This window comes from Phyllobates terribilis, unplaced genomic scaffold, assembly GCF_046119375.1.
Source record: "Phyllobates terribilis strain yellow unplaced genomic scaffold, ASM4611937v1 Scaffold_2__4_contigs__length_985480577, whole genome shotgun sequence".
Taxonomy (NCBI): domain Eukaryota; kingdom Metazoa; phylum Chordata; class Amphibia; order Anura; family Dendrobatidae; genus Phyllobates; species Phyllobates terribilis.
The window spans coordinates 379,911,470-379,927,849 of NW_027362762.1; the positions used below are offsets into that span (position 1 = coordinate 379,911,470).

General features: G+C 38.9%; 1 protein-coding gene across 2 annotated transcripts in view; it reads left to right on the forward strand.

Moving 5' to 3' along the window:
* The window catches only part of IL1R2 (interleukin 1 receptor type 2), a 42,080-nt gene extending 26,747 nt beyond the window's left edge, over positions 1-15,333 (forward strand). For both annotated transcript variants that reach the window (XM_073670496.1, XM_073670499.1), the window contains exons 10-11: positions 6,509-6,641; positions 14,821-15,333. In XM_073670496.1, coding sequence (XP_073526597.1) covers positions 6,509-6,636 — 128 coding nt within the window. In that variant the 3' untranslated portion in view covers positions 6,637-6,641; positions 14,821-15,333. The remainder of the gene's footprint in view (positions 1-6,508; positions 6,642-14,820) is intronic.
* The last annotated feature ends 1,047 nt before the right edge of the window (positions 15,334-16,380 follow it).

Below are 16,380 nucleotides of genomic sequence, written 5' to 3' on the forward strand. Positions count from 1 at the left end.
CCTCTGCTCCTGACTTTCTCTCTGCAACTGACCCTGTTCTTAGTTGGTGCCCACCTTATATACACCCTCTATGTGTGAGCTCAGGTGACCAGCACCCAATGAGCTCCTATCTTTACCCAGGCTGCTCCCCCTATCTGCCCCTACACTACTTGGGATGTTCCACCCCCCTCCCACTCCAGCCAGGAACAGACTCGGTCGTACCTGCACATTTCTAAGTGGGAGTACCGTCGGTCTGCTCCTCGGAAATGGGATGTGTGTAGTGCATGCAGCCTACCGAGCTCAGATCCACACTCCATCCTTACCCGGGAGTGGAATATCACACCTCTGGGTTGAGGTGCAATACCCCTGTAGCAGCCGAATCCTCAGGGTGCTACAAGTACATAAGCTATCTACCATTGAAACTAACTCTGTCTAATATGTAAAACCGACTAGACTAGTGCATATTGCAGCTTTCATTTTAGCAGGGCAGTATGCATATATGTACACAATACACACATGTACACTGAGGCATACAGATCAATGATAGGGCCCTATAGCAGAAATCCTAATTGGGCCCCCCATCCGTCCACCCCCCCAAAAAAATATATTCGATGGGGTTACAGAAGAGCATCTCACAACTTTGCAGAGCTTACAAAGTAATCTTGTTCCTGTTGAAGCCCCTTAGTGTTCCCACACACCTAGATGCCCTTTCACAGCCCTCAAAAAGTATGAAGACAACAAAAGTGCCCTTCAAACACAATATGATACCCCGACAATGAATTCCTCTACAGTAACCTCCACACACACTGCTGTTAAAGGGAGATACTATCTGTGTAACAAGGCTGGCATATGCTGGGTATGGAGTGAACTTCACAACCGAGCCTGCTCTATATAATGGCACCCGACGTAGGGAAGGGGTATGTCACAGATTGGGCAGGTGTTAAAGTGGACCTAGCACCTTCTAGGAACCTGATGAAGTAACAGTCAATTAAATATTATTATAATCAACTTTTTTTTTAAATATATACAATTTGGAAAATTAATACATTTCTTGTTTAGTAATTAAATCTCTGGTCCTTTAAAGGAGGAAGCTAACTTAATCACTATTTTGACAGCTGTGTGAGATTGCCTGCTATATGCAGCATGTAAACACATGGAAGATCTGTGCTGCTACCTTACTTCATGCTAAATGGTGTTATATACGTACAGTTGAAACCAGAAGTTTACATACACTATATAAAAATACACATATGCATGTTTTTCTCAATATCTCACATGAAATCAGAATAAACCTTTCCCGTTTTAGGTCAATTAGGATTACCATAATTTTTAATATTTGCCAAATGCCAGAATAATGAGAGAGAGAATGTTTTAAGGCATTTTTATTACTTACTGCAAAGTCAAAAGTTTACATACACTAAAATAACTATGCCTTTAAACAATTTTGGACAGCCCATATGATGATGTCATGTGTTTGGAAGCTTCTGATTTTTGGCAACATCTGAGTTAATTAGGGACACATCTGTGGATGTATTTAAATGCACACATGAAACACACTACTTTTTGTGTAGCATCATGGGAAAGTTTAAAGAAATTAGCCAAGATATCAGGAAGAGAATTGTGGACTTGCAGAAGTCTGGCTCATCCTTGAGTACAATTTCAAGATACCTTAAGGTGCCTCTTTCATCTGTACAAACAATTATACGCAAGTACAAATAAGATGGGAATGTCCACTCAGGAAGGAGACATCTCTGTGTTTCAGAGATGAATGTGATTTGGTCCGACATGTGCATATCAACCCAAGGACAAAAGCAAGAGACCTTGTGAAGATGATGGCGGAAGCTGGTAAGATTGTGTCAATATCCACAGTGAAACGAGTACTGTTTCAACATGGACTGAAAGGCCACTCTGCCAGGAAGAAGCCACTACTCCAAAAGAAACATAAAAAAGCCAGATTAATGTTTGCAAATGCACACAGGAACAAAGACCTTAATTTTTGGAGACATGTCCTGTGGTCTGATGAAACTAAAATGTAACTTTTTTGGCATTATGACCACTGTTACATTTGGAGTAAAAAGGGAGAAGCTTGGAAGCCTAAAAACACCATCCCAACTGTGAAACACAGAGGTAGCAGCATCATGTTATGGGGTTGTTTTACTGCAGGAGGGACTGGTACACTTCACAAAATAGATGGCATCATGAGAAAAGAAGATTATGTGGCAATACTGAAGCAACATCTCAAGACATCAGCCAGGAAGGTAAAACTTGGGCGGAAATGGGTCTTCCAAATGGACAATGACCCAAAGCATTAATGATCAACAAAGTCAATGTTTTGGAGTGGCCATTGCAAAGCCCTGATCTCAATCCTATTGAAAATTTATAGGCAAATCTGAACAGGCAGGTGCGAGCAAGGCGACCTACAAACCTGGATCAGTTACACCAGTTTTGTCTGGAGGAATGGGCCGAAATTCCGACCAACTATTGTGAGAACCTGTGGAAGGATATCCCAAATGTTGGACCCAAGTCATTCAGTTTAGGGGCAATGGTACCAAATTCTAATGAAATGTATGTAAACTTTTGACTTTACAGTAAGTAATACAAATTCCTTAAAACATTCTCTCTCATTATTCTGGCATTTGGCAAATATTAAAAAATATGTTAATGCTAATTGACCTAAGGCCTAGTGCCCATGAAGCAGAAATGCTCTGGATTTTTTCTGCATCTCCCTGGCAGGAAAAACGCATGCTGATTTTACATGCGTTTTTCCTGTCAGGTAGAAGCGTTTGTCAAGCGTTTTTGCATGCATTTTTGCATGCGGGTGATCAAGCGCTTTTCGAAGCGATTTTAGTATCACTTGGAAAAGTGCTTGACAACTTGGTCACACTATATAAATCCATGCAACCGGCATGGATTTATATAGAGTGACCAAGTTAATAGTTAAAAAAAGAATAAAAATGGTAAAAAAACCCCATTATACTCACCTTCTGATGGCCCCCGGTCTTCTCTCCGATGCGTCCGGTGTCTTGGGCGGCTCACAGTGGTGTAAAAGGACCTTTCATGACGTCATTTAGTCATGTGACAGGTCACGCGACCGCCGACGTCAGCGGTCGCGTGACTTGTCACTTGACTAAATTACATCATGGAAGGTCCTTTTACACCATCGCGAGCCGCCGGGGAGCCAGGACGCACCATACAGGAGACCAGGGGACATCAGAAGGTGAGTATAATGTTTATTTTTTAACAGGTACTATGGTACCCGGGTCTGGATGAGAGCCTCCTCTTCTCCAGACCCAGGTACCATACGCACATTGAATCGCTTAATATCCGCATGTGCACATGTAGTCATGCGAATGTTAAGTGATTCAATGCAAGTCAATGGTGGCAATTACGCCACGTTTCCGCAAAAATAATGGACATGTTTCTTATTTTTCCGCAATGATAATCCGCAGCGGAAATTTCAGCAGCATGCGGATTATCATTGGGGACCATGGGGCACGTATTACCAAGCGTTTTTTAAGCATTTTCGTTGCGGGAATTCTGGGGCAAAAACGCTTGCAAAACGCATAGTGGGCACGCAGCCTAAACGGGCAAGGTTTATTCTGATTTCATGTCAGATATTGAGAAAAACATGCATATGGTCTTTTTATATAGTGTATGTAAACATCTGGTTTCAACTGTATGTAAAGATATACAGTGAATATAAATACTCAACACATCCCTTTTAAAATGTCAGGTTTTTGTCGGGTAAAAAAATCGTACAAGAAGAATCAATTCTAATCTTTTTCCACCTTTAATGTCACACATAATCTGTACAAATCCATTGAGAATTAAACTAAAATCATTTTGTGGGGAGAAATAAAAATAACAAAACTAAAATAATGTGGTTGCATAAGTGAGAAAACCATAATTGGGAATATGATTGTGGGTAGAATTGGCCAATCACATTTAGACTCATTTAAAATAGTATTAAGTACACAGCTGCCATCATTTCCAGATATTTTAATTGATCTCATATAAAGTTTAGCTATTTTAGTAGGATTTTCATGACATTCTCTCAGATGCATTTTACAGCAAAAGCCAAGGTTACAACACAGCGAAGTGATCTCATTGTTAAAAGCAATCAGGCAGGAGAAAGGTACAAAAAAATTCCAAGGCATTAAATACACCATGGAATACTGTGAATAATGGTATTAAGAAGTAGCCTAAATTTGGCATAGTAATGACATTTCCCAGAACTGGACGCCCCTCAAAAAATTGCTAAAAAACAAGAACAAAATTGGTCTAGGGGCCTGCCAAGAGACCTCCAGCAACATTAAAGGAGTTGCAGGAATTTCTGGCAAGTACTTGCTGTGTACTGCATGTGATAACAATCTCCCATAATTCATCATATGTCTAGCCTATGTGGTAGAGTGGCAAAATGGAAGCCTATTCTTACAGAGAAAAGTATCCAAGCTTGGCTATGTTTTGCCAAAATCTACATCAAGTCTGACAATAAAACGGTCTGATGAGAAAAAGGTTGAACTTTTTGGCCATAATTCCAAAAGGTATGTTTGAAGCAAAGCAAACATTGCGCATTGCCAAAAGATCACCATACCCTGAGTGAAGCATGGTGGATTTAGCATTATGTTTGGGGCTGTTTTTTTGGCATCTGGAACTGAGGCTTTAGTCAAGATGGGGAGAATTATGAACTGTTCCAAATGTCAATCAATTTTGCATCAAAACCTTCAGATCTCTGCTAAAAATATGAAGAGTAGTTTCACCTTTTAGCATGACATCAACCTTAAGCATACATTCAAATCAACAAAATAATCTCTTTGTCAGAAGAAGATCAAAACTTTAGAATGGTCCAACCTATGGGTTAACTACAAGAATACTGTACACAGGAGATCTCATCGCAATCTGACAGATTTGGGGCGCTATTACTAGGAAGAATGGGCAAAGATTGCCAATGCTAGATGTGCCGTGCTGATAGACTCCTACCCAAAAAGACAATGCTGTCATAAATTCAAATGGTACTTAAAAAGAGTTTGTTTAATGGTGGGAATATTTATGTAACCACATTATTTTATTTTTTTATTTTTATTTTCCCACCCCCAAAAATTTCAGTTTATTTTTAATTGAATTGTACAGATTATATGTAACATTGTAGGTTGAAACAATTTTGTAATTATTCTACTTGATATGAGTTTTTTTTTACATGACAAAAACCTGCATTTTAACAGGGGTGTGTAAACTTTTTATAACCATTGTATGTCAAAAATGTATAATGTAAGATAGATTCCTGTGTAGAGTAAAACAGCAGGAAGAAGAGGGTAGAAACAGCCTTCTCCTCTGTGTGGTTTGGTTGCTGCTGTCTCATAATAACCCTTTACAAGTATATCCTCTTTTAGCAGATTAATCCTTTAGAAACAACCATGTTCTCCTGCCGATTAACCCTTTAAAAGCCGCTGCAGTCTCCTACTTTAGCTATCCTGCAGACATTTTATTACAGGTTTCGTAAATAGCAATATTGTATATGAAGTAAACATTTTAGTAATTCTATGGCCATAAAATGGTAAAATAATTCACCATGCTTATGAATCAATCCATTTAGGTACATTTATTGAAAAAATAGATAAAAAAATTCTCCCATTGTATTATATGGTTACTCTACAAAGCAGCAAAACAGCGAATCCTGGCGTTCCGAGCATAAGACTTCATTTACCATTCAGATCTGGTGTAGAATCCGCTCTTCTCTCACAGTTGGCATCTTCCAGAGATGACATTCTCACCAGACTTTGCTCTTACTTTGAAGAAAATAATCTGATTGGCTAAGGATATAATCTGCTAATCTGATTGGCTAATAATATGTATTTGAGAAAATTCTTATAATTTTATTTACTGTCACCGTCTTTTTTCTTAGAACTGATAGGTCCTTTTTGAGGCTTAATACAAAACAGAACCATATTGCGGTAGTGTGTATGAAGCCTTATTTATAGACATATGTAACATTTGCGTACTATGGGCCTTTCCTATTTTGCATTTAATGCATTAAATGTGTTGTCCGATCATAGGTAATTGATGACTTATTTACAGTATAGGTAATCAGTAGCAGATTGGTGGGGGTCCGACACCTGGCGCACCCACCGATCAGCTGATTTTTGCTCAAGCGGCTGCTGTATTCGAGCTGTACTGCAGTAGCAGCAGGGGTCCCTACACTTTTAATAGACCTGTGCTCAGCAGCTCTGTTCAAAGTGTTTACAGAGCAAAAATAAGCTGATTGGTGGGGGCACTGGTTGTCGGACCCCCACCAATTTGCAATTGATGACTTATTCTGTAGATGGCTCATGAAATATCTATAACCGGACAATCCCTTTAACTACTTTATTGTTCCCATGTCCCTTATATTTTGTCCATATTTTACATTTATTTATAATAATAATACAGTACATCACTCACATTGTGGAGCACTGGCCCGCTCCTGTCATTGCTAACTCTGATTTATGTTGTGCTACATGTTAGTAAGTGTTATCTTTCTACATTTTTACAGCCTCCTCTTTTGCCTGGTACATTGCAGCAGTTCCTGCCTTTGTGGTTTTTCTGATTATAGCAATTATTTTCACGACCAAACACAGGAAATGTGGAAATAAGAATGATTACTCTCTGGCCAAGTCGTAAAAATGGTAAGTGTATCTCAGTCTTAAACATGAGTAGCTAATTTTATTTATAATTTTGCTGGGAAACTATGTTCTCTTTACCTAAAATGACTTAATCACTTAATCTCTGTGGTTTTTAGTAGACCACCCTGTTGTTTTGCAGGAAAATTAGTTGAGCATACAGTAAAATGGTCAATTAAAGGGACTCTGTCAGCACAGGATAACTGATCAAACTAAGTCCTGCCGCTCGGTGCTTCATGGCGCGGCCAATCATTTATATATACCTTCCCACCTGCTCGTTTTCCATCCATCTCAACCCCCACCTCTTATTTGATTGACAGCTCTGGCTTCATAGAGCCAAAGAAGGGAGGAGATAGATGGAAACCAAGCAGATGGGAAGGTGTATATAAATGATTGGCTCCACCATGAAGCACAGAGCATCTTGGTTTGAATAGTCATTTTGTGCTGACAGAGCCCCTTTAAAGGTGTTTTCCAGGTTCAAGAGAAATTTCTGCAGTCTCTCTATGTGACAGAGTTTGATCAGAGTGTCAGCATAGTGTGCTCTGATTCTCTCAGGCGAGAGAATCGGAGCACACCGTCAGGAGAAGATGAAGAACAAAATTTCTCCAACTTCTCCATTGTGTCAGTACGCCGAAAGTGGACTGCACTCAGATGTCACCCGAGTGCAGTCCGATAAATTCCATGCACTCATTGATTTGCATGGTTGAGTGCGTTCCGAATATCGGATCAAACTCGGACATTTGCATGGCCCCATAGACTAACATTGGTCTGGGTGTGATCCAATGTTTTGTCATATCGCACTTGGACCAATAATTTGTCCGTCTGCAGGAGCCCTTACACTGGTCTCGTCTGATTGGAGCATTTTTATTCTGATCAGAGCACAGCCCAGTGTGAGAATAGTAAATAGTGAAGCTGCAGAAAGGTAACGAAAAGTCTTCTGATAAAGTACCAGTATGTCCCTCGGAGCAGCGCTCCAGTCTCCCTGTTTGTACATGCATATTACAGACCGTATCATCCACCAGATGGCAGTGCACGTCCATTGAAAAATAGGTACAAAAACGAAAGGTTTTTAGCAAGATACTGATTTTCAAAGTAGTCAGTATTTATCTAAAATAAGTAAAGTTACACATATAATTAATTATATTTTTTAATAAAACTACATTTTTGCTGATCTTTAAGACTGTCTAGTCTAAAACTGCATTTACACTGGAAGATAATTGTGAACAAGTGTTGTTAAAAGCACTCATTTCAAGATTATCTTCCATGTAAACAGGCCGCCAAAGAACGAGTAGAAAGCTTGTACTGCTAAGTATGGCAGCCCATGTGCCCTGAGCGATCTATCATAGATTGCTCAGTGTGCATTTAAATGACCACCGAGCAGGAAAAGTCATATCATGCTGCCGGTCAGTCCTTGTGAACAGACCTTAACACCTTCATGACATATGACGTATGCCAGCCTAGAGTGCGTCACAAATCCCACCCGTCAACTCCCCTGTCACGTGATCGTGGGGTGCCGATGGGTTCTTATGACAGCCGGGAGTCTGCAGAAGACCCCCGTGCCTGTCATTATGATACTTCTGTGGATGCTCGCTCATACCCGGCGTTCATAGGAGATTGTGATTTCTGCTATACATAGTAGTGCTATAGCCCTGCTATGTATAGCACAGACGATCAGATGATCGCAGCTTCAAGTCTCCTAAGGGGGCTATTACATAAAGTAAAAAAAAAATAAAAATGTTTTTAAAAATATGAAAAAAATAAAAAAACACAAACGTTCAAATCAGCCCCCTTTTGCCCTACTGAAAATCAAACAATTAAAAAACTCAAACCCCAGAATTACGTTCTTTTGGTCGTCGCAGCATTGCAATAAAATGCAATAAGAGGAGATTAAAACATCATATCTAAAAATGGTATCAATAAAAACTTCAGCTTGCCGCTCAAAAAATAAGCCATCAGATCTCGAAAAATTAAAACACTACAGGTCTCGGAAAATGGCGACAAACGAAACTTTTTTTCATACAAATTTCGGAATTTGTTTTCACCACTTGAACCAGGTCAGTTTTATCATATAGTAAACCTGATCAATTAAAAAAATAAATAAAAATAATTGTGGAATTGCACTTTTTTTTTAAATTTCACCGCACTTGAATTTTTTTTTTCCGTTTTCCAGTACACTATATGGTAAAGTCAATGATGTCTTTGAAAAGTACAACTCATCCTGTAAAAAAAAAGTCCTCACACAGCTATATTGGCAGAAAAATAATAAAGGTTATGGAAAAAAAAAAGGAAAATGGCCATGGTGTGAAGGGGTTAAAGGGAACCTGTCATGGAAATGCAGTCTAATCTGCAGGCACCATATTATAGAGCAGGGGGAGTAGAGTAGATTAATCTATCGTTTTCTAGAAAAATAATGAGTATTACCTGTGATTTGATCACTTAAATCTCTGATGTTTCTGGTATTTTCAGTTCAGTGGGCGGTCATATCAGTGACTGACAGCTTTCTTTATATAAGTGTGCATACAGAGACAGCTGTCAGTCACTGATAGGACTGCCCACTGGACCAGAAAGCCCAGAAAGAGCAGAAGATTAAATGATCAATATCATTTCAATACTGAATCTTTTCCTAGAAAACTATCAGTCTACTCGGCTCCTCCTGCTCTATAGCATGATGCCAGCAGATTGGACTGTGTTTTCATGGTGACAGGTTTCCTTTCAATTCACATTGAGAATTATAGAATTAGAATCTGAGCCAGTGTGTTTTCACACATTACACCTCTGAGATATAGATGAACAGAGAGGAGCCGCTGGGGAAAGTGCACGATGTGCTGAGTGCTACTGTACTGTAGGAGGGCACTAACAATTGACTCTATGTTGGTCAGAATAATTAGTTAATTAGTTACAGTGCTGGGGGAACATATATTTTTTTCTAAGAGATGAAATCTTAGATATAAATCTATACATTTTAAACAGTGACTAAAGATAAGTCTACTCTTCATTTAAAGCTATCAGATATCAATTGGTTTCTGGATCATAATCATGAAAATGTAATGGATAAACTTTGACTAATGTGGTTTATTATTTGTTAACATTGTTAATATTACCACCTGTTAGAAGGTGCATGGTGATCCGTAGATGAGGGAAATCACGCCGTACTGCGCTGTGGGGAGGTTTTATACCGCTGTTGTATATTTCCAGTGAACTGTGCTGAAGTTCATTCTGATAAATAGCCTACTGATTTCAAGTATTTCCTTTCCCAGATGATTTCATTTCCCTGGAGTCTGTTAAGTGTTCGAGATAAAATATTACATTGCAGTAATGTAAAAAGATTCAAAGATTAATTCCATAATTCGGGAAGGAGGCCAGAAAGCTGTTGTTTTTTTATATTCTAGAACAGTGATGGCGAACCTTTTAGACCGAGTGCCCAAACTGCAACCCAAAACCCACTTATTTATCGCATAGTGCCAACACGGCCATTTAACCTGAATATTGAGGTTTTAGTTTAGAAAAACCACTCATACAGAGAGCAGGCGGGGGAACCGAAAGTTTATAAGTTGCCCCAAATCCTTATATATGCTCCCTCCATCCCTGTATGTGCTGCCCCCATCCTTGTATGTGCTGCCCCATCCTTGTATGTGCTGCCCCCATCCTTGTATGTGCTGCCCCCCTTTCTTGTACGTACTTTGCTCCCCCATCCTTGTACGTATGTTGCTCCCCCATCCTGTACGTACGTTGCTCCCCCATCCTTGTAGGTACGTTGCTGCCCCATCCTTGTACGTATGTTGCTGCCCCATCCTTGTATGTACGTTGCTGCCCCATCCTTGTATATATGTTGCTCCCCCATCCTTGTATATGTTGCTCCCCCATCCTTGTATATGTTGCTCCCCCATCCTTGTATATATGTTGCTCCCCATCCTTGTATATACAGTATGTTGATCCCCCATTTTTCTATATATGTTGCTCCCCATTCTTGGACATATGTTGCTCCCCCATCCTTGTATGTATGTTGCTCCCCCATCCTTGTATGTATGTTGCTCCCCATCCTTGTATATATGTTGCTCCCCCATCCTTGTATGTATGTTGCTCCCCATCCTTGTATATATGTTGCTCCCCCATCCTTGTATATATTGCTCCCCCATCCTTGTCTACGCCCTTTATCCTGGTACATGCCCCACCCATGAATATGCCCCCCCACCCCAATCCTCGTATATGCTCCCCCATATTGCTATATGTGCCGCTGTTCATTGCATAGCAAAAACAAACAAACATAATAAACACTCCTACTCACCTTCCTTCTTCTCCCACGCAGCGTCGTCTCCTGTAGCTGGCAGCTGACTTCAGCATCCAAGCGACGAGGGCACATGATATCACTGCCATGCGCCCCGTTGCGTGTATTGCGGCGCACGGGCCTGGCAAGTCCGTGCACTGCAATACACTTCAGCTAGATGTGTGTCCGAGAATGCACATCTAGCTAAAGTAGGGGCTGGCGTCGGTGGGCTCCGAGAACTCACCCGCTGGGCCCGGCCCAGATCCAGGAGCGCTAGTGCTGAGCTGATGGCGCGCGTGCCCCCTCTGGCTCGCGTGCCATAGGTTCGCCAGCACTGTTCTAGAATATTGGACTATTATAAAGACAGAAGCGCATGGTAGAGATTGATTAATAAGTGTACGCCACATTTCAGCCTTAGATTGTAGGGTGGGAGTTTAACTTTTTCCTTTTCCTCTTTAAAATTAATTTTTCAGACAATCTATTATGGAATGCAGTTTACTTATTATTCACATTATTGTCAATCTGTGTGCAAAGAGCTTGTACAGTGGCACACAGAGTCCCTATGGTATTACCATAGACATTTGGGCCCGATTCATCATTGCTGTTTCTCCACTTTTCTGAAGTATTTTGCTCCTTTTTAGTGACTTTAGTATTTATTCTGTTAATGTTTTATTCCACTTTTTAAGTTGTTTTTTTTATATTTTTAAGTCTTTTTTTTGATTTTGCTCGATAGCTTTGGTTATTCGGATGTTTTAGACAGATTCATGAAATGCGACTTTCACCAAATGTCACATTTTTGGGTGCTTCTCACTCTAGTTCTTCCCTCAGGCCACAATCCAACTATCAGTATTAGGCCACGGCCCCACTATCAGTATTTGGTCAGTATTTGGTCAGTATTTTTTCTCAAGAGTTGGAGCCAAAACCAGGTGAGGAACAATCAGAGAAAAGGTATAACAGAAACAAGTCACTAATTCTGCATTTATCACCCACTCCTGAGAAAAAATACTGACCGAATACTGACCAAATACTGAGAGTGGGGCTGTGGCCTAAGGGAGATTTCTGGAGGAGTTTTCATTTCGTGTATTTTTGCAACTTTTTAAAGGATTTGCAATTTTTGGTGCAGAAAAGTTTCAAAAAATGGTTAAAAACAAAAATAAAGAGCATTCTTTTTAAATTGTGTGCCAAATTTATGAGCTGCGTTTTTAAGAATTTTGCAAAAATCAAGAAAAAGCAGTAAGCTAGCAGCAAGGATCGCCATTAAAAATCTAGTAATAATTAAACATCCCAAGACAAAAAAAATTAAAATATTTAAAAAGTCACATTTGACTAGTACCAACCAGGTGGCGAAAATCATGGGAAGTTTGTCTGCCCTGCTTTTGCCTTCTCCTTGTTTTTTTTACCCCACATTTAATGGTCACCATCATTTTCTCTTTGTGACTCAGGTCATTTACTTGCAGAATTGTCTTGAGAGCATATACTCCATCATATCTTATATATGTATTGCCCACTGCCATAGTGGAGCTTTTTTGCACTCTGCATGTATTTTTTACATTATCCATATTATTTTGTTTTTTCCTTATTAAGGGCAATCACATATATATTACTATTGTGCTGAACCATTTGGTCTGGTTTCTCATTTCTTGCATATTATAAATCCTGCACCTTATGCCTATATATAATTGTTTGGTATAACTTTATGGAACTTTGTATGTACTTATTATATGGTTATGACTAGCTTTGGCGCATTAACGGTATTGGTAGATTTATTTTAGAATTTACTTTAGAATTCGGGCCATGTATTGTAATGCAGAGCAGGCAGGAGTGTTCCCTTATTCCAGGGGCCCCTGGTTGGTACTAGTCAATTGAGACTTTTTAAATGATTTTAATATTTTTTTATTTCGAGATGTTTAATAAATGCTACACGTTCATTGATGATCCTTGCTGTTAATATACTGCTTTTTCTTGATTTTTTGCATGATTTTCTGTATTATACAGTGAGTCGATCTCATTTTTCATTTATTATTATTCTTCTGGTCGTGCCAGCCCTTTAGCATATTTAAGAATTTGGTGCAAAAATGTCAGCTATTACCAATGTGATATCATTCTTTTCTTATAGGAGAGTATGGGTCCATCGATGTCTGTGCAGAATATATACAGTACAGACCAAAAGTTTAGACACACCTTCTCATTTAAAGATTTTTCTGTATTTTCATGACTTTGAAAATTGTACATTCACACTGAAGGCATCAAAACTATGAATTAACACATGTGGAATTATATACTTAACAAAAAAGTGTGAAACAACTGAAAATATGTCTTATATTCTAGGTTCTTCAAAGGTGTGTCCAAACTTTTGATCTGTACTCTATATACCCTTATCAAAACTGTTCCCTTTAAAAGTTGGAAGCAATATATGTCAGGCTGCTTCTTATAAATGCTTCTTTACCCAAACCCAGAGCTTTTACTGATTTGAACATACTGTATATTATTATATATTTGATGGTAATCTAATTTTTATTCAGTTAAAGTGGACCCCAATTTGTGTAAAATACCTAAAAAAACAAACTAAGCAGGTACTCACCCTACCTAGTTTCAGTTTAGACTCACTGCTGCTGTCCGGTTCCGGTGTTTTGGCTGCAGCGGTGACGTCACTTCAACAGTGCCGGCCATCGCTCTAGCCGGTTAATGAGATAGGTGCTTGTGCTCTTAACTCAGCATCATGTGCGGTCAACCTTGGCACAGCTGTTGAGCTCAGTGACTGGCTAGAGCGGAGATGGACGCTGTTGACATGATGTCATCACTGCAGCCAATCACCATGACCGGAAGAGTGGCAGGGAGCAGGTGCTGAACCCAGGGAGGGCAAGTACCAGCTGAGTTTGGTATTTTACACAGTTTGGGGTCAAATTTCCTGAAAGTGAACAACCCGTTTAATCTTTTCTTACCAGCTAAGAGTCAATTGAAAATAAATAAATCGAGCCTGCAGAGGGGAAACTGGTAAAAATGCAGGATACAAAACATAGTTCCAGAAATAATGTTATTCCTTATGTATCTAGGGGTAATATTTCCCCTTGTGGAGAGTGACATGTTAAGCATGTCAGGTGAGGAGACATTTAAAGCCGCAATGCTCCTCTGGGAAATATGCAAATTGTCTCTTCAGAGAGGAAGAGGACTAGAACTCTAGTGCCACTTATAGGAAGTAGCAATCATAAAAGTCAATAGTGACCCTTTTACGAGCCTTATCACATGACTTAGGATAAAAGCCAATACCAGAAACTCAATTTGCAGATGCTGTGTTTCAGGGTACTGCCCCTCGTCAGTGTAAAGTGTGAGTTCTGGTTTGGCTGGATGAGAGGCGTCAGACTCAGGATTGCTACTTCCTGTAGGTGGCACTAGAGTTCTAGTCCTCTTCCTCTGAAGAGACAATTCCTTATGTGCACACACTATAGTTTGCTTTGAAAAATTACATGAAAGCACAATTACCATTTAAGATGCTATTTCCCGAGGACTAGTTGAATGCTAATGCCTCGGTCACACGTTCAGTATTTGGTCAGTTTTTTACCTCCGTATTTGTAAGCCAAACCCAGGTGAGGAACAATCAGGGGAAAAGTATAATAGAAACACATCACCACTTCTGTATTTATCACACACTCCTGGTTTTGACTGAACGTGTGAACATGGCCTAACAAATATATTGGTGACCCCTCCAACAGAAAAAAAGATTGATGTAACATTACATAAGATCTTAGTAATATAGAAGATAATATATGTATAGTAACACCAATGAGTGGGACACATAACAACATTTATAATTGCTAATAAAAATACTGAAATTCATACATTTAACTGTTGCAATAATATATTTATAAATCACAGATTATTGCATGTTGCCATAAATCATGATACATTTCACTTTCTTTTCAGGTCTTATATTGTGGAGATTACTAAGCAAACCAATTAAAAGATAATAACAGATAAAGGATCCCACAAGTAATTCCTCCATCTATCATTCCTTACGATATAGCACCTAGTCTGACCAGGCGAGAATACAAGCTTCACATGTATGTACTGTGCATGAGGAAAAGGGAAAAAATGAGAGTGATAATTAACTGGTCTCTGACATAACATGATGGATTCGGCCCATTTTACCACATGGAATTAATAAAACATTTGGACATAACTTGTAATAATTATTAATGCATAATAAGTGATTATTGTCACATAAGTGATCACTTACTGTATACGTTACCAATTTAACACATTTTTATGATTGCTTCATTATGGCCGTATTAGTTGTGTTTTATATTTTTTGTGATAAATGCTTATGGCTTATTATAGATGTGTATATATATGGAAAGGAAATAACTGTTGAAAGAACTGCATGTATATATGATTATGACCCTTTAGGGTAATGTACATTAAAATGAAATATTAAAAGCATTTTTATTATTTCTCATTTCTGTACTACAACAAAACTACTTCAGGCTACAAGCACAAAAAGGCAAAGACTGCAATTCAGAATAACTTTAATGACACATAACCTTTTAAAGTATATCCGTCACCAGATTTCACAATGCAAACTGCATATATTATTAACCTGATCTGATGAGGCTGGTGTATTTACTTTCAAAATCCATATCTGAATGTCTGTGTAGTTTTTTTTAAAGTTTCCCTTTCTAGCTAGACTTTAAAAAACTCATTTCTTTGCAAGATTATTCAGCCAGTCTGCCGTAGATTTTTAACAATGTATGCAATTTTTATTGAAATCTGGTGACAAAATGTACTTTAATTTCGTAGAATTGAATAAATGAAGAGGTTACTACATATATGTTTATACAGTGCTCGGCATAAATGAGTACACCCCCCTTTGAAGAGTAAGATTTTAATCAATATCTCACTAAACACAAGAACACTTTTCCAAAATTTTGACAAGATTGAGTTTCATAGAACATTTTTAACCCATCATATGAAAGTAAGGTTCTAATATCATTTTCATTATGAAATTTTCAGTTTTACTCAAATTAGTTGATGCAAAAATGAATACACCCCATATCAAAAACTACTACATATACTGTTCGTCTTCTTTTCTTCTTCAGAAATGTCACAGTGGCTTTAGGTGTGCATTTTAGATCATTGTTGTCAGGGATAACAGCAGGGGGAATCGTGCAGATGCTAACTCTGACACCACTTTGTCAGAGGATGCAACTCCACTGCCTTCAATCGTCAGGACAATTACGCAATTGACTGACGAGTGATGGATGAGGCCAGCACCGCTTCCACTGCTAGGCCAGTTATTGGGGATCTGACAGTGAGCATGTAAGGGTGACAGGGGTCACTCATGCGCTTCATGCCTCCTTAATTAAACGAGTACGCTTTCCTTTAGTAATGTAGATATTGCTATAGGCTGTGTATATATTTTGATGTAAGGTTTTATAAATATTAAATCTGTGAATGATTTAAATGTATTTTATTGATTTTGACATG